Source organism: Hermetia illucens, chromosome 3 (assembly GCF_905115235.1).
Source record: "Hermetia illucens chromosome 3, iHerIll2.2.curated.20191125, whole genome shotgun sequence".
In the NCBI taxonomy this organism is placed as follows: Eukaryota; Metazoa; Arthropoda; class Insecta; order Diptera; family Stratiomyidae; genus Hermetia; species Hermetia illucens.
Window position 1 is genome coordinate 16542337 of NC_051851.1, and position 18285 is coordinate 16560621.

Sequence of the window (18285 nt, forward strand, 5' to 3'; positions counted from 1 at the left end):
AGATAGGATTTAGCATAATAGCATGAAATATAAGCCTCTGAGGCCACTATTACGGATGCGAAAACTTCCAAACTGCCTAATGTATAATAGTTACTGCATTTAAATTCCTTTGGCAACTTGTCTCCCCCCAAAAGTTGGGCGGCTGGTACTGAAATAAGCTAGTTGAAGCTTTGACATACGTAAATATCCAATTGTTACTGAAACTCCAATTCTTAACACAACATTGAAAAGTGTTTTATTTGTAACGTTAAAAATATTTTTAAAAATATTATCTCTTCAGAACTAACGACTACTTAAAGGGAACTGTATATTAAAATATTATCTCTGTTGTCTTATTATATTAAAGCTTGATTCATTACATTCATACTTTTGTTATAAACTCCATCCGTAGCTCCACCAGTCACTTGTTTGCTCTTCATTCGTTTCATAGATCACAAAGTGTTTTTCTACTTTTGGTTTACAGGTTCGTCGCCTTTTTTTGTTACTGTTTAGTCTAGTATCTAAGTTATCACTAATTTGCTACTTAAATAGTTCTCCCTAAATGCTTTGATTCTTACATACAAATCATGTCCGTGGACACATCAAAGCGTATTAGCTAAAAATACAAGTTCCATGTCTTGCTCGTGAGTGGTGAATTACTGAAACAATTGAACTAGTGTGAAATCAACAAGGAAAGGTCTTCAGTGTTGGAAACAGCTAATCATTAATGCTAACGTACGAAAATGCTCCAGTTTCTCCCCATCTAATGGTTCTTCAGATCGAACAATTCTCTGAGCAGCGGCTCCACTTGTGATGGGCTGACATTGAGATAGACACCAATAACTATCTCGTTTAACCTTTGAACTTCATTGATCTTCTGTATTAATTTGATGAACGTTGATTTCGCCTCACATCCGGGATAGACGCTCTCCAGATACCTTCTCAGAAGGTAGTAGTAGGAGTTCTGCGGGAGGGGCAAAGCATGATTATGTCAGAACGGTTAATTGGAATTTTAATTAGCTGGAGATTCTGTACAAACCTGCTCTAGCTTGATCACATCCGAATGAATAACACGCGGCCGATTCGGGGAAAATAGTAAAATTGCGCACATCAATAAAATGATATTTTCATCCGAGCGCCACTTGGGATCGAACGAACGATTGAATCGATCGTGTTCCTCGTAGATGTTGTTCTTTGCCAGCTTCAAAATATCAGCTTTGATATTCGACATGTCTTCTTGGCTGTGCGGAATCTAGAAATATAATTCACATTTTCTCGTCAGTGTTTAGAGTCGTTAACTTGTTGCATTGTGTGATCCATTACCTTCCAAGAAGCCTTCGCACAATCGTACGACATCACAGATCGCATTATCATCATCTCCGTGCAGCCTCCCTTCAGCAGCGCAATCTGATCTTCTTGGCACATATTGCGAAAAGCGCTAATTTTCTTCGACATCTTAATTAGGCGTCGAATTGCAATCGCCGTTAAATTGATCAGTTTAAGCAATTCGGGGCTCTGAGAGTTGTTATCGCTCTAGAGGGGGGAAAATGATAAGAAATATAGTAATATGTTGGTATAATGACTTGCTTATTCGTATGGCGTCAAATAGACGCAATGTAAAACGTTATTGAAAGAAAGTTTCTAAGAATATTTAAAGCTGTTATCAAACTCCTCCTTCTATTTAGAAAGTTTATTAAAAATCAACGCAAAACTTGTAATTGGAGCCTTCCTCCATGTGCTATCAATATTTATTCGTCCCGGGCAAGACCACATGAAAGACGTCACCGATGACGAGAAAGAATAATATCCGCGACAGAATACAGCTCTGGAGGACTCCACTTTGGACTTTCCTCCGAAATTCTACCTCGATGCGACACATGCAATTTTGCACCGTCATAGTCGCCCTGAAAATAGCTAAATTGTTTCTCCAGAATGTCCCCTTTGCATAGACCATTTGTGATCAACTCCCTCTGCCTGGTGGTTATTTGTTACGAATAAGTGGCTCTTGCGGGGGGATGAGTCGAAGCAAAGGCTCGGGAATCGTCCTCAATGCAGAAGGTGCTAATAGGACCCCAAGCCAAAGTCGAACAGCATACGCCAAGTGCTACGTGACCAATGGGGAGCTTAGTCTTTAGTATGCGAACTCTGGCCGGACTAGCCTTCCCCTAGCTTCTACCCAGACTGCTCGTGGGACCAAGCCGTGAACTCAATTAATAAAAAACAAAATTACAAGCCAACGAGTGAAGAAGAGGTGATTATGCCAGGCGCATCATCGGAGGACGAGCTGGTGGCATTCAGCCAATCGCAGGGATCTTCCGCAGCGAAACGGACTAGTGGTTTCCAGCCTGAAAAGGTCTTTTTAAATACCAAGTGATTGTTGAGTAATATAACAGCAAATGACTGGCAGACGAACAGACACCGAAGCCTACCGCTCTCAAACGCAATCGATCTCAAGACGAGTCCGAACAAAAACACAAGCGAAGCAGAGTGGATAAGAGAAAAGTAAGCATCATCATCTAGCCGACGAGCCATGAACTGCGAACACATTCAACGACGTGGCCAGGAGCATCTAACGTGTCACTCCGGCAAACTAGTGCCGGAGGGGTGGACCAGTGTCAAGGCCAGGCTCTCGGAGATAGTCATTGAGCATCTTCTGGACCTAAAGGCGAACACACGGGATCCATCCCCTGCTTTGATACCTCTCAAGTGGTCCGTGAGTTACATGAGTTACACATTAAAGCTTGCGGGGACCAATTCTCTATGGACTTTCTCAATTCGTGCATCTTTAAGATCAGCGAAACCTGTGAGGGCGGCATAAAGTTCAAAGTCATCTCCTACTACGAGATTCCCATAAACCCGGGCGCTTGGATCTGGTTGAACAAGGACAAGTTCGTCCAATCTCTGCGCCTTCAAAACGCAAGAATTCCCATGGAGATTGGGTAGTTATCAAGGAGAAGGAACCCCAGACTAACAGCCAACCTTTGCTGCTCCGTATAAAAAGAGAGTGCCCGGAGACACCAGAAAAGTAAACTATAAAGTGCGGTTCGAAGTCAGGAACGCCAAGGTGAAAGTGTTGCGCTATGCAAAACCGGACGACAACCTGGATCCCATCGAGGCCGCCAACGAATTGTTGGAGGAGATGAGGATCGACGGTTCGACTGGGACTAACGAGCTCCCGAACGCATAGCAAATCATGCTGAGGGTAACGCAGATACATCTGCAGCACTCGAATTGCGCCTCAGCTAATTGCTTATCTTCCACCTAGAGGAAGACATCGACATCGCGCTAGTACAGAAGCTCTTGATCGGAGGCGACCGAACCATCAAAGGGCGCCAAAACAAGTATTATAATTTATTCCACAGCACAGGAGACGCTGATCAGGACAAACCTAGAGCATGTATCCTTGCGAGGCTTTTCTGTGTCCAGACCTGATTTCCAACGACGGCTTACATGGCTCACGACCGATCAGCTCCGCCAGAAGAACTACAACATTTGATAACCACCATGATAACAAAGAAGGCTGAAGTATCTGTGAATAGGCAGCGACGACAATGCAAGGCATACGCTGTGGGGCAGCTCGGAAATCAACAAGAGAAGTGAGTCATTCTTTGATTTTATTATTAATATAAATCTATCGATGTGTAACAGGCGCAGTACACCAACCTTCCATTTCTCCAGCTCGGAGAACTGTAACGGTTGAGAGGAGGTCCTTGATATCACTCCAGATTTTCTAACCAGAGACCTTTCCCAGATCATAGTTTTTCAGCTTCGATCTCGCTGCAGAGGTTGCCAAACCTTTGAGGGACCCCAGGAGGATCCACCGGAGGAAATTTGGTCAAGTTAACACGACAGACAAACTGGAGTCGAAGGTCGGGGCTCTGAAAAACGCATTCGATACCGCCTTTAAACTCTTGCCCTGCTAAATACAACAAGAAGACAATGCCACCGTGTTGGAATGAAGAAAGCTGACCAGAGAGGTCTTCAATACCTGCTACAGCCATAAATAATGGCGAACCTACAAGGACTGCCTGAGAAAGTACAAGCTGGCCATCAAGATTGCCAAGAGGCGGTCTTGGTTGGACTATTATCAGGACACTGAAAGCACCAGCGAATTCGCAAGACTCAATAAGATTCTGTCCAAGGAACATAGGAGCCCATCCTTTCTTAAAAAGTCGCAAGGCTCCTGGATGAAATCTTCTGGTGAGACCTTGGAGCTGCCGGCCCAGACGTAGTTCCCCGTCAGCGAGGAGGACTGTGAGTCAGAGCCTTGCTTAGAGGGTTTGAAATCACCCCAGCGGAACAAGACTATCAAATTGGTCTCTTTTTCGATTGTGTCACTGTATAATGGAGCGCTCACTGAAACAGCGGTACGCGATCAAGTTTTATGTGCGACTTAGAAAGAATGCAACGGAAATTTATCAAATGCGTTAAGGAGGGATTCCTCCATAGGAACGTCAGCAAAAGCGTCAAAAACGGGCTGATGGAACTGGAGGAACTATTGGACCGCATCTCCTTTTACAGGCGAAAGTGGAAAGTAGTGGAAGACGATTGAAGAGCAGAAACAGCCACACTCCACATTGAGAATGCTGCTTGCGTCAAACGGACCGCAGAGAGCCCACTGCAAAACGAACTGGGCAAAAAAAACGAAAAGAGGACGAGATGCCTGAAGAAGACTTTATCGAAGTAGTCTCCAGGGCCCAAAAAAAAAGAAGGTGAAGAAGGAAAAAAGGAAACAACCGACTACGCCGCTAGACACACGCCTGTCCAAAGACAAGGAGGCTGCCAACCAAAAGCCAGGAGATCGTCGGCTCATTAGGCCGACGGATGGCAAGACATTCGCGGAAGCCCTTAATGAAATCCGCTACAGGATGAAACCCGAAGACAACGGAGCAGAGGTGTCTTCCATACGGAAAACGAGGAGTGGCGGAGTTCTCGTCGAACTGGGCCCAAAGACAACTAAAAAGAGTTCGTTCTGCGAAGCGGTCAAGGGGTTATTGGGGGAGAAGGCTCTTGTTTCCAGCATAGAGCCCATGTGCTCTCTAGAAACCTAGGATCTTGACTGCCTCACAGAAAAGGTCGAAGTGGAGGAGGCGATAAAACGTGAATGTCCAGAGGTAACCAATGCCCGGGTAGGTATCACCTCTATAAATGCTCGAAGCCAAAAGCTCGCGGTTGTGGAAGTCCCCGAGCAATGTGCGAGGAAGCGCCTTAGCAACGGGAGAATCAAAATTGGATGGATAGTATGCAGGGTGCGAATCCGGATACTCCCCACCAAGTGCTACAGGTGTCTATGGACACACGTCAGCAGTTTGCAAGGGACCGGACAGGAAGACAGCAAGCCGGAGATGCGGCCAAGTGGGTCATCAAGCGAAGACCTGCAATGAAAGCGAGAGTTGGGTTCTCTGCAGGGATCGTGGTGCGTCTGGTGAGAGCGTCGCACACACTGCGGGCTCGGGACGGTGTCCAATCTTCAGGACGGAATTGGAAAGGGTTAGGGTGCGAACGGCAAGATCCCCGTTGTATAAATCAACATGCACGGGAGTGCAACCGCTCACCAGTTGCTAGCACAGTTCGTTGCGGAAGTACATGCTGATCTAGTGCTAATTAGCGAACAATACCGAAACACGGACCCGTCCTCATGGCATCTCGACTTATCTGGCACCGCTGCCATCTGGGTTCGGGACGACGTTCGACTTCGTGTTCTTGCCGAAGGCCGGAGGAACGGGTTTGTCTGGATTCGGTGTTTAGGGATAACGTTTTTTAGCGTTTACCTGACGCCGAACGAGACGATGCCGGACTTTTGGCGCCGACTTGATGCTCTGGAGGACACCGTTTCGAGCACGGAGCGACGAATCCTGGTAGGCGGTGATTTTAATGCCAGGAACCTTGAATGGGCCAAGCCCCTGTCAGACTCCAGAGGGAAACGGATTCTGGAAATGGCGGCGAAAACCGGGATTGTTGATTTAAACACCGGATTCACGCCAACGTTTCGGCGCCCAGGCTGTGACGGAAGCACTCTTGACATCACTTTTGTGTTAGAATCTTTGGCATCATCGGTGGACGAGTGGCGAGTCCTAGAAGGCTTCTCGGCAAATGATCACCAGTACATCGCGTTCGAAGTGGTTAATACAACTTGCCGGCGAGCGAGCACTAATCGGACACTCCCCTTGCCTGTGGAATATCGCAAAGGTGAGCATCGGGTAATTCGTCGAAGCTCTTGGAGCAGACAGGGCCCCGCTGGAGGGCGCTCCGCGGGTGGTAATGTCACAGCTGACACCGTCGCAAATTCAGTGATGAATCTGATAACGACGGGGTGTAAGGCTTCCACGCCCCGGAGGGGCCCCAGGCGCGACAAGCCTTCTATGTACTGGTGAGCGGCAGAAATTGTCGACTTACGGAGGGAGTATCGTAAGCTCCGCCGTTTGGCACAACGTTTGCACGCCAACGAGGAAGCATGCGCCATGAAGGCACAGTATAGATCAGCAAAAAGATGACTTTGCAGCGCTATAAATGAAAGTCCCAGCTGGCAGAACCTTGTCAACGAGGTGAATGAGGACCCGTGGGGACTTAGCTATAAGCTTGTCACCCGGAAAATCGGCCCTGCATACTAAGTACCGACCAGATGGACTGCATTGTGCGGTTATTGTTCCCCAGACATCCTGTACGGGTTGATGTCAATAGCGCGGAAAGCGTCGAGGATTAGCCCCTTTTCACAATGAGAGAGCTCGAAGAAGCGGTTCTCAGTATGAAAAACAAAAATTTGCGCCTTCTCCTGATTGCATCCCGACGGAAGTTTACAAACTGTTGTTCCGTCAACGGCCAGAATTGCTGCTTGAGGCGTCCAACACTTGCTTGAAGGAGGAGATTTTTCCTTGTCGCTAGAAAGTGGCCAGACCGCGCTGATCAGGTAGGGTAAAGGAGACCCCGACTTCCCGTCTGCATACCGACCGCTGCGTATGTTTGACACGGCCGAGAAAGTGCTCGAGAAGCTCATCGGGAATAGACTCGCTGAAGCGACCCGCGCTTCCGGGGACTTGTCCCCAAGGCAGTTCGGGTTTAGAACAGGGAGATCCACATCGGTTCATCGAGCCAAGGCACACAGCCGCCGATCTCGACGGATAGTGCTCCCCATAACGCTTGATGTCAGAAATGCCTTCAATTCCGTAAGATGGACAGATATGGTAGGAACTTTAGAAAACTCATTTCACGTGCCAAGCTATCTCTTACGGATATTGAAGGATTATCTGAAAGACTGCTGCCTGCTCTATGAGACGCTAGAGGGCCAAATGGGAATCACGCCGAGAGTAGCACATGGATCCTAAGGCCGGACCTCTGGAACGCTTCCTATGATAGTCTGCTGGGACTCGATATGCCCGAAGAGTCGCGCCTGGTCGGTTATGCAGACGACGTTGCGGCACTTGTTGCCGGACGCACTGTTGAATATGCGCAAAGCAGACTTGGCATATTGCTGCGACGGGTAAGCGAATACATAACTGCTCATGGAATCTTGACCAGAAAGAGAATCCCGACCCTAAGTCCCATATCGATCGGCGAGTTGACTATAGAGTCAAAACCAGCGATTAAATACCTTGGTTTAATGCTCGACTCGAAGATGAGCTCCTTGGAGCAAATTAAAGCAGCAGCGGACAGGGCTGCAGCTGGAGTCGCGGCCTTGAGTCGGCTAATGGTGAATGTTGTGCTTTCGTTAGCAGCTCTATGCAGACGCAAGGAAGCTCTCTCCAGACAACTTTGTCAGAGAAATGCTGAAGGGCGCTGGTAGCTGGAATCGTATTGCGCATTATGTTCGGGCTCTTCTCATTGCGAAGAAGATTGAACTTGGCCGGCGGAGGGATTGGACGATAAGGGGTTTCCTGAACTGACAACTCCCTTCCTCCCCTCCCCTCCTGTTTGTGAAAGGAATTCCCTGACTTGAAGGATCCCAAAGTCGGGAGAGCTAGCCCAAAGTAAACGGTTCCAGGCTAGTTCTCTGATGACAGGGAGATGTTTAGTTGGTAGTCCGACAGCGTACTGTTGCGGGAGTCCAACACTCTATGCGTCAACGCATTCACCTACCCTACTCCCAAAAAGATAGGTATGATAGAAAAACAAGCAATTCGTCGACATTTGGAAGAGCAGGAAGCACCCGATTTCTTGAGGTCTTAGTCACAAATCATGGAAATGAGTCTGGATCAGCAGTAATTGATTAAAATGATTTGCCAATGCCCTGAGAGTACTTTTTGCCCGCTTTAGTAAGATCATGAGGTCATCTCGTTTGTAAGTTCAAGGAGCAATGATGCTTCTAAAATGCAGTGGATAGGCTGGCTGCCTCTATTCACTTCACCGAGCATAGTGTAGGGCGTCCACTATGTTCGGTGGAGTCTCACAGTCTCTTCTTTTTTATATTTCCTTTTGCAATGAGACTTTCTTCAGACAGCTTATTATGGGGGAAGGAACTAGGCTTTTACATGACCTAAAACAAACTTCTTACCTTTACCTTTACTTCCTCATTGGCCATACTCGCCATATCATCGTCCAGTGGATAGTAGAGCGCCCGACTCGCAACAATCAACTCACTCAGTTTCGTCTGTTCGGTGTCATTCAGCTCCCGATTCTCTGTATAATTCTGCGGTATTGAACTGAACGTTTCATATTCAAGCTTTATTGCTTCGCATAGCGCCGACTCGATCGAGTTCGGTTGAATTGGTCTGTTCTCAACGTCTTCCAAAATGTTCTTGGTCCCCTCCTCCTTGCTGCAGCCGGCCTGGCCATAGACCATGCCCGGCCCGCTCGTCGAACTACCCGCTACAGCCTCATCTGTTGCTTCTGTTTGTACTTGACTGGTTGTCTTGGTCTCACTCGGCTCGGAGTAAATATTGCTTGGCGATTGGATTGTGGCTTCATGCACGGCACGACTCGGTCCTGCCGGTGTGGCGGCGTTATCAGGTGAGAGTGTCGCCGTGGAGGATGGACTCTGCACACTGTTCAGCACTGAGTTGATCATCGTGTAGCCACTGGTGTTTGCGAACGCTTGCCGATTTGACTCACACGTCTCCGTCGTCGAATCGACTTTGTAATTGACCATTTTGTTGATCATTCGCAAAGCTTCCGCGGGAGAATTCATGAACTTGTTCATGATATCGAGCGCGTCCTCAGGCGAGCTCATTAGCTGCTGCATAAACTGGAGCACGTCGCCCGGAGAGTTGGCGATTTTCGAGATTATTTCCAGCGCATCCGTAGGCGAACTCATGAATTTCGTGAACACGGTGAGGGCATCGAACGGTGAGTTCATGATTTTGCTGATTATTTTCAAGGCATCGCCCGGGTAGCTGATAAGATGGCTTATGAGCTTCATTGCCTCCGTCGGCGAGCTGATGATTTTGGTCATTACCTCCACCGCGTCTTTCGGTGTTCGCATCAAGTGACCGATGACGCGACCTGCAGTTTCGGGCGACGCCACGATGCTATCGACGAGAACTTCCGCGGATGAGTCGCGTGAGGGCAACGGCGTGCCTTCCGATGTTGAAGTCACGGCAACGGGCGACGCGAAGTTGGACTCTTCCGGCTTGTCGAATCGGCTGCTACTTGACATGCTCGAGTTGCTGTATTCGCTCGGCGACATAGCTTTGTCCCGGTCCAGCCACTCCTCCACTTCCGAACCTTCCTCCCGCTTGATCTTCGACAACATGTGGAAAGCGGGGTCGGTGTCACGCTTCTCCAGCATCTTGCGTTTGGCGCGGTTCATTTCAATCTTCTTCCGCTTCTGGATCTTGTCCTCCTCGGACATGATGTGTTCCTTCTTCATTCCAATACGAAAACATTTTTCCAATCGACAACGTTGACAAAATCGACGCGTTATCACTGTTATCTCGCAATTCTGGCTGAACGGACAGGTGAACTCTTTGCTGAGCAGGGCGTTCCGCCGAAAGAATGCTTTGCAGCTCTCGCAGGTGATGGCATTGAAGTTGTAGCCAAGCGCCTTGTCGCCGCAGACCATACAACACTTCTTTGACGGCGGCATTGTCGCATAATCTTCACATAATAGTGTTCACGTGAGACGCAGGTGGCTGGCTATCTATTGCCTCTGAAAATTAGGATATTACGTTCCCACCGGCCTCGTCTCTACGCAAAATATTCGCGGTCATTCCACTCCAGCGAGGGATTCCTGGCTGCGGAATGGACACGCACTTTTCACAGCATTTTACCGCGCAGTAACTCTCACCACTTAGACGCACTAGGACCGATTGCACCCTGCGATACTCCCGATTTGTTATTAACAATTATTTCTCGCTGAGGCGAATGAGTCACAAATTGAAGGTCTAAAATGCGCGCCCGTCTCTGAACGTAAAGCACTTCTGCGGACGAACTGATCGCCAGTTGCGCACGAAATTCGCACTGATTCGACGACGCACGATAGCATGAAAGTTGCCACCTTTCCCGAGGTATATTTTGATTATCAGCCGAAATCAATCGTAATTCTCACTCCTATCTTGCTGGCCAATTGGACGTGGTGGACTTTGTCAGGAATTAGACGATGACAGACGTCAGACATTCTTGTCAACATAACAGGTTGGGGCTGCCAGTGCCGCGCTTGCGGTTAGAGTAAGATGTAAGGAGTTTTATGAGCCACTGTAGATTTTGAATATTTTTATATCTTCAGTTCTAAGCACGAGAAAGGCCAAGGAAAGCTCATTTATCTTTTCATAAAATCCTTCAAATTTGTCGAGTTAATTTTCTATTTTGCATCGAAGACGCTCCATTACGAGTGTATCACTCCTAGATTCAGCTTTTTGCTTCATGCTGCACTGGCTACATACTAAGAATAGCTCATTTGATACTTTCCAGCTCAACTGGATTAAGATAAGGACGTTATCTACTAAAAACCCAACTATATCATTTCGCCTTCGTTTGATTTCTAGATAAGTAGGAACAGGTGTTCACAAGTGAGTAATTCAGCACTGCGATAAATATTCAAGAGCATTCGTAGCGCGAAAAGAGGAATAAAAACGAGTTGTTATCAGTACACTTGGATGGAGAAATTTAGACTCCATTCACCAATAAAGCAAACAATAACGTCTCGTGTTACTAATAATAATAACTACATGTCTGCTACGGCTATGATTTCTGCAGAAGCAATGTTCGAAGCACTCATATTGAAAAGACCGGAACACGAGAAGCTGAACGTTGTTTATTTTTTTTATTTGTTAAACATGGGGAAAGTTCAAGGACTTGCAATTTTTTTTTTTACTTATTTTCGGCATATCGTAATTCATGTGATTAGACGACGTGACGGTGAGCTTCAAGGCAAATTTAGTATCAAATAGGAGATAAGGTAACTGTTTGGAAGAGATTTACTAAAGTCCAACCATCAAATTATGAAAGAAAAGTTAAATAAAAAGTGGACTTAACTATTTTAAATTTTTTACTCGAATTATTGGTCATTGGAAGAAATGAGAACTTCAGTAATGTTCTCATTTGAAACTAGCTCTGAAGAGGAAGAGCATTCATTAAAAGAATGATATTGCGTTTGACATAGGCCGTTGGAGCGGTCTAAGGGTGAGATGAGACAGCATTGAATGAATTGTCTTTGCCCTGGGCATGGACCGTCTATTCAGAGAAATCAAACTTACCAAAATCAAGCGGTCTGTAAACTCGAGAAGTAAAGCGAGCAACCGCATCACTGAAGGCGTATGGGACAGATAATGTCCCGTTGCCAGCCGTCAGGTATTGATTCGCTGTTCCATACCTTGAGCATCAACTGATGAACCCCTTGGTGTAATTGGTCGCCTCTATATTCCAATTCCAATTCGGCTGTAATTCCATCGGCTCCTGGCGACTTATGGTTTTTAATCCGGTGGAATGCACGAAAAGGAAAGGAAAGATACTCGGAAATAAAACTGCAGAGAGTAAGCAAGCGGCCTCCCGGCCATTGATATTCAACGAACGCAGTGCCTCATTACCTACTCAGTAACCTTGGTATCTAATATTACAAGCCAACAGACTTAACAAGAATTGGTGGAAACGGACCCGCTCAGAAGAAGCTTGATTAATCACAAATCCCTACCCACATAGGCACACATCTCGCGAACCGTTATCCTAAGTGGGGAGTGTGTAGCGGGAAGGCACGTACCTGACCGATGTAAGATGCAGCAACCAATCAGAAGCTGCCTTTAACGTACTTGGTAACAAAATTATGGAGCTCTTCGAATTCATCAAGGAACGCCGTAATATTCACCATGACTCAAGGGTTATAATAAGAGGCATCTGGTTGACGTATGGTAAAGCCCAGGATGAAAAAGGAATGAATGCGTCGGATAAAAAAGTGAGCAGGAGACATAAGTGGCGACCATGCGAAATACGACAGAGGAAAAACTGGAGAAGAGGCTGGGTGAACGCTTAAATGAATCAATAGGACAGCAAACTCCGAAAAGAAAAATGGTCTCCACTCTCAGGCTAGGAGGACAGAAATAGGGAGTCTATCTCACAAGTAGGATGTGGAACCCTTGGAAAAGGTCTGCCTTTGGAAACGGAGAGATCGGAGGAAGATAAGACCGGAGGCTATCATCACTTCGAAAGGTGGTGAAGGGTTATACGATGAAATTCTCTGGAGAGTGAAGGTAAACCCCGAATTAGCATATTTGGGAAATAATATTAGCCGCGTTAGATCATCGCAAAAAGAAGACCTTATGCTGGAGCTCAGAAAATCCAAGAATTTAACCACGCACCAATTTTTGAGTTAAATTGGAAAGTCCTTAGGACAGAAAACCGATCACTATAATCTACAAGGTTGTAGATCACCACGAAAGAGGAGGTTTGCGAGGTCTTGGAAAAGCGGTTCGACCTTTTCGGACTACAATACTCAGCGGCAAAACCCCCATCATCAGTCTATCAGTGCAGGCAGCACTCAAAGTGTTGGCAGCAGAGAGAGCCAGAATAGGGTGGGTTATCTGTCGGTTTCGGTGCCCGCAATATAGGAGAGCTCTCATCCCAAATCGCAAATGGGGTTGATACAAATCAACTTCAACCACTTCCAGGCGGCAGTGGCGACTTTAACAAATCGAAGCTAGACATCGAACTGATCAATGAGGGCCTGCACCTAACATACGTAAGTGGCGCCTTTACCAGTCTAGTCATTGGCATGTAGGTGCAACTATACTCACAATGACTACAGACAATCTGCATGGAAATCAAGCTCAAAACAAGAGTTCTCGCAGAATGTTGGGTGATTGGCGAAGCTTTTGAGCTCAAGCCCAATATATCCCTGAATAATACGGCCAGAGATCCAAATCACCCAATGAGTGACGGAGCACTAAGATGTCGTCTTGATAGGCTCGAACGAAAGGGAGCTTTTTGAGGGGGTGATTCATGGTACGCTTCATAGTTTGCATGGCGTAGTTATCGCGGTTTTGCAGATGTCGTTCAGGCCCATAGGGATCTGATCGATAACCGTGAAAACCGAACCACCGACATCCTCCAGGAGGTCTTTGATGATGGACAGCGGATAAAGATCTGGTCGAGTATGCGTCTTAAGTTGCCTGTGATCCTACAGTTGTCAGCGCCCTTGAATTCTAGGTGAAGGGGGCTAGCCCATGGGCTTGACGATGGTTGGATGACGCCGCTCTCAAGCAGGACGTCGAAATTTGTCCAGGAGACGTCCCTGGCGCAGGTCGATGAGAAGCCCGCGATGACAGAGAGCATCATCGCCCAAAATGGCCGCCTGCACATCCGCGATGGTGAACGGCCAGTGGAAGGGCCGGCGTAGCTCGAGATCGAGGATGAGCTGCTGGGTGCCGAAGGTTTAAATGAGTTTCCCGTTGACGTCATGCTTCTAAAGGGGTTTAGCTGCATACTGGTTCGGGACGATGGAGAGGGCAGAGCTTGAATCTACTAAGAAACGTATCTTCGTGCTGTGGTCGGAGACGTAGAGCCATTTCTCGCCGGCGATGGTCGCAGCGTGCAACAGGCGAAGAACAGGGAGAGTTTTGAACAGGAAAACTGCAGGGTTTCCTGCAGCGTACAACCATGGTGCCATGTTTGCTGTGGTACCAGCAGGGAGGGTGGAGATCACTATAATATACAATGCAGATGAGATGAGTGTCTTAATGGCTCAAGTGGTTAGAGCGCTGGGCTGTTGTAGCAAAAGGTCGCGTTGTTATCGTGACTGGATGTCGGATACTAGTCGACTCAGCTGTGAACGAGTACCTGAGTCGAATTAGGGGAAAAATCTCGGGCGAGGGCAAGGCTCACCACATTGCCTCCTACAGTGTACTATAGTGTACCGTTACGGTATTGAATGAAGTGCTCTAACACACTTCAAGACCCTGATCTAATATGGATTGTTGCGCCAACGATTATTATTATTATTTGCTTTGGAGCCACCCAAGGCTCCTATATTAGTGCGATATCAATGTCTTTCTCTTAGAGGAAGCAGATTAGCCGAGGTGAACTTCGAGTGCTGCAGGCTGGCTTGTGTTACCCTCAGGATGATCTGCTTGGACGAGTTTGTCGTTATCCGTGCGGATTTTCGGCAATGGGAATCTAGTCGTAGGGTATGACTTAGAGCTTTACGCCATTCCAGGCGTCGCTGATCTTAGTGACGCACGAACCGAGAAAGTTGCTGGAGAATTTGCCCTCGCAAGCTATAACGTGGAACCAACGGACCACCTGAGACGAATCAAAGCAGAGGATGGATCTCGTGTGTTCATCTTTGGCGTCCAGGAGATGTTCAATGACCATCTCTGACAGCCTGGTCTCAACACTGGTCCTCACCTCCGGTGTTAGTTCGCCACTAGCGGAATTGCTATCCGCCAGCGTCACACATACTTTATGTGCAAAAAATAACCAGAATTTAAAAAAACGCAAAATTTAAAATTTTAATGAATTTCTTTATTATCCCCTTCTGAGACTAAACGCAAAATCTAATTTTCCATACACTTTTCGTAAGCCTGTTTAGGTATGGCTTTCAGCTCTCGCAGCGGATTTTCTCTTATGGCCTCAATCGTCGCAAATCTCGTTCCTCTTAATGGCAACTCGAGTCTGGGGAACAGGGAAAAGTCACACGGAGCCATAACTGGAGAATACGGTGCATGGTTAATGACATTAGTCGCTAACTGCATTGGGAATTATCTCTTTAGCCACACCAACTCGACGCTCTTTTTGAACAAAATTCAGTGTTTTTGGTACGAGACGAGAAGCGATACATTTCATACCCAAAACATCCACCACAATGTGTTCAGCCGATCCATATGAGATGCTCAATAACACAGCAAGCTCTCGGATTGATATAGAACCATTTTCCAACAAAATTTGCTTCGCGGAATCGATATTTTCTTCGGTAACTGATATTGTGGAGCGCCCAAGCCGTTCATCATCATTCAGGCTTTCGGTCGTTTTTGAATCTTTTATACCATTCCTATGTCTGTGTTTTCTGTATACCGAAGGCCACTTGCAATATTTTAAGCGATTCGGAACATGATACTTTATTTTTAAGACAAAATTTGAGGCACGCGCGTTGTTCCTATTTTTCTTCTGTAGTAAAAATCGTCGCACATGAATTTTTCGAATCGTTTCGTTTTCGACTTACTAAAACAGACGCAAAACAAAAACTGATGATCCGATTGACGTCAAACTTTGACAGAATGTTGGAATCAGTGTTGCCGTTTCGTAAAGTGATGCCTTTCAAAATTACAAAGTCCGGTTATTTTTTTGTCATAAGATAAGTCGCTCTGGCCATGACGCTGAAGGGTTTCCAAATACGTGGCTCGTTGGCTGGCTGTTGCTGTTTACTTTTCTCCAGAGGTTGCTTAGCGCCCGTGCTCTTACCCACTCTTCTTCGCTTGTGTCCATGACCTCGCCTTGAGATAGATTGCGTTTAAGAGCGGTGGGCTTCACCTTCTGCTCGTCTGCTAGGCGTTTTTATCTCGCTCGTCGACAGTACCGATCTCCTTATTCTTAGTAATCTAGCTGAGAATATGCATGGCCTACCGATACTGGCTCTTGTGCTGGATACCAGTGGACCTATACTTCTTAGTCGGTTTCCGGTGACCGACGTTCTTGTGGTCTTTGCTTTTGAGGGGTCCCCCGACTTCGAGGGTCTCGGGTTAGGAGTACTATGTTTAGTACTCGCTGCACTCAGCTTGACGGCAGTGGATACCAGGCTGGAAACCACTAGTCCGTCTACCACCTCGATCCGGGAGATTTCTGTGGTTGGTTTCAGTACAGCAGTGCTACGGCTGGCACCGATTGTATTACTCTCGACGGCTGCTGTTTCCTGGATGGACCTCAGCAGCTTGTCCTCGGATGATGCGCCTGGCATCACCACCTCTTCTTCTTTCGACGGTTTTTGTTTGATAATTGATTCCATGTCTTGGTCCCACGAGTAATCCGGGAAGAATATTGCTAGCCCGGCCACCAGCTTCTTATTTGAAACTGAAGATGCCCAAGAGACGAGAATTTTAGATATTTTCGTGTTGAGCATTTATCGGGCTGGTTGGGGGAATTTTCATTCGATCAACGGCCGCCAGAACAGTCACAACTGATAGAAAATTGCATCCCATTTACGTCACGGCAGACGGTCAAATGCGGACTATTCAGACGTAACTGACGTGGATGGCGGGCTGACTGTACGTGGATGCCTGAATTCATTCGGTCTATAGTTTATTTACCGGGGCACCGTCTATTTTTCATAGAGAGAGTGGCCTTTTCCAGCTCTTTCATTTCTGAAAAGTGGACAATCTCCGGCGCCTTCTACGCTGTTGAAACTAACCTAAGCGAATTGCGTGGAGAGTTCGCTTACTATGATTTCTATTAATAAAACTAATCTACAAAATTATCTGGCAATATTCGTTTATTAAAATGTAAAAGATGGGAGTGATTAATTGCTTGGTAAATATAACGGCCAATGGGTGATGGGTAGAGTAAGCTCTAATTAAAATGCAAGAGGGGATTTATTTGAGATTCATGTGGAGAAGTGGGCGCTTCAGTCTAACCGAGCTGCCCATCAGGTAGTTGGGTTCCAATTTAAAAAAAACATAATCTTTTCAAACCCAGTTTCTACCAACGCTTCCTGATCTTCGTTTGCTCCGATCCGCCGATTCCTTCCGGCCCATCACCGGGCTGCTGCCTGAGCTAATATTCCTAATCAACGACCGAAGCCCTCGCGACTGAGAATCGGTCATTTGGCTGATATTCGCCGTTTCGGCAGCGATAATGTAAAAGTCGTCGACAATATGAGATGGTGGCGGAATATCGAAAGGAATGATATCATTCAAGCTTTGATAGTTGCCGGAATGAACTTTTCCCGCTCGACTGCGGCGATGAGGTTCGCTTGCACCTACGGCAGCCGCAACGTTGCTTGAGCTTCCACTCGGGGCGAGGGTAGCTCCTGAAGTAGATGCTGTTGGTGGATTCGGGGTAGCGGCCATATTTTGAATGCGATTGCGTAAGGCTGTATTTTCGTCTTGAAGCTTTTTGATTAAGTTTATTTCAGTGTCGATCCGCGATAACGTTGGCTGAGGAATGCATTGGAAAATCGTTGCCAGGAAGTTGTGCAGGGACAGCAAAAGGGTGTCCTGCCAATGTTTCGTGAAGTATATAACGAAGCTGGGGTGCTCTTCGGGGTTTTTGCAGAATGGGAAATCTGAAAAAGGAAGAGAATGTGTAATCAATAATTTAGATTCCCACAAAATTGCTTTAATATTAAAAACAGATAAATACTTACAGAACCACTCCTTCCACTCAGGTTGCGACTGCAGCTCGGCAGATAGTTTCATAAAAAATTCTGTGATTTTATCTGTTTTCCCAGCGGAGTGTGCAGTCACCAGATAAAGTTTGAGAACTCCATGCTCGAGTTTCCGCACGGCTGCAAGTAAATAGAAAACTGTTCAGTCCGCCCCTTTGTCAGCTCGTCTTATTTACCAGAAGTCAAAGAATGTTCCAACTTATTAAACAGGTGGCCATCTAAATTGGTCCAAATATCCCGGAGAGCCTGCAAATCCTGCGTCGCAATCGAGGATGTGATCTGATCGATAATCTTATCCGCACGAAATCCTTTGTCTCTGTCGTTTTTCAGTTCGTTGTCGAAGACTTTGAGGGCATTGGTGAAGCCGCGAAATAACATGTACTCACGGACCAAACCGTCAACATATTGGACGTGTGCCATTTGCGAGAATCAAGGAAAATCCTTTTAGAATTTTACACGGAAACAGAATCCAGAGTTGCTAGGAACCAACTTTCAAACTGTCAAAGACTTTCTTGCTTGGCTGTCATTCGAGACTGCTCAGCTGGTCGCAAACGCCCGTCGAATGTTGT

General features: G+C 46.7%; 2 protein-coding genes across 3 annotated transcripts; both read right to left on the reverse strand.

Annotated features, from left to right (window-relative positions):
- Window positions 1–215: 215 nt before the first annotated feature.
- On the reverse strand, window positions 216–10627 carry LOC119651218 (nuclear hormone receptor HR96). Of its 2 annotated transcripts, none has more exons than XM_038054673.1 (4): window positions 8474–10627; window positions 1303–1512; window positions 1019–1231; window positions 216–943 (listed from the first exon to the last, which is right to left on the reverse strand). In XM_038054673.1, the coding sequence occupies exons 1-4, from the start codon at window positions 9995–9997 to the stop codon at window positions 743–745; spliced, it is 2148 nt and encodes a 715-aa protein (XP_037910601.1). In that variant the 5' UTR covers window positions 9998–10627; the 3' UTR covers window positions 216–742. The 2 variants fall into 2 exon arrangements, with proteins under 2 accessions (XP_037910601.1, XP_037910600.1); XM_038054672.1 differs by having other exon boundaries at window positions 8468–10627.
- Window positions 10628–16813: 6186 nt separating this feature from the next.
- LOC119652573 (WD repeat-containing protein 91) lies at window positions 16814–18245 on the reverse strand. Its single transcript, XM_038056787.1, has 3 exons — window positions 17893–18245; window positions 17696–17836; window positions 16814–17614 (listed from the first exon to the last, which is right to left on the reverse strand). The coding sequence occupies exons 1-3, from the start codon at window positions 18134–18136 to the stop codon at window positions 17016–17018; spliced, it is 984 nt and encodes a 327-aa protein (XP_037912715.1). The 5' UTR covers window positions 18137–18245; the 3' UTR covers window positions 16814–17015.
- Window positions 18246–18285: the final 40 nt, after the last annotated feature.

Excerpts from the sequence above, each read along its gene's own strand:
- LOC119651218 (XM_038054672.1), bottom strand. The coding sequence starts at position 9,997 with ATGCCGCCGTCAAAGAAGTGTTGTATGGTCTGCGGCGACAAGGCGCTT. Across the intron at positions 1,232-1,302 it reads GTGCGAAGGCTTCTTGGAAG|ATTCCGCACAGCCAAGAAGA; the intron begins GTAATGGATCAC and ends TTATATTTCTAG. Across the intron at positions 944-1,018 it reads ATGTGATCAAGCTAGAGCAG|AACTCCTACTACTACCTTCT; the intron begins GTTTGTACAGAA and ends CCCCTCCCGCAG.
- LOC119652573 (XM_038056787.1), bottom strand. The coding sequence starts at position 18,136 with ATGGCACACGTCCAATATGTTGACGGTTTGGTCCGTGAGTACATGTTA. Across the intron at positions 17,837-17,892 it reads GGAACATTCTTTGACTTCTG|CCGTGCGGAAACTCGAGCAT; the intron begins GTAAATAAGACG and ends ATTTACTTGCAG. Across the intron at positions 17,615-17,695 it reads TGAGTGGAAGGAGTGGTTCT|ATTTCCCATTCTGCAAAAAC; the intron begins GTAAGTATTTAT and ends TTCCTTTTTCAG.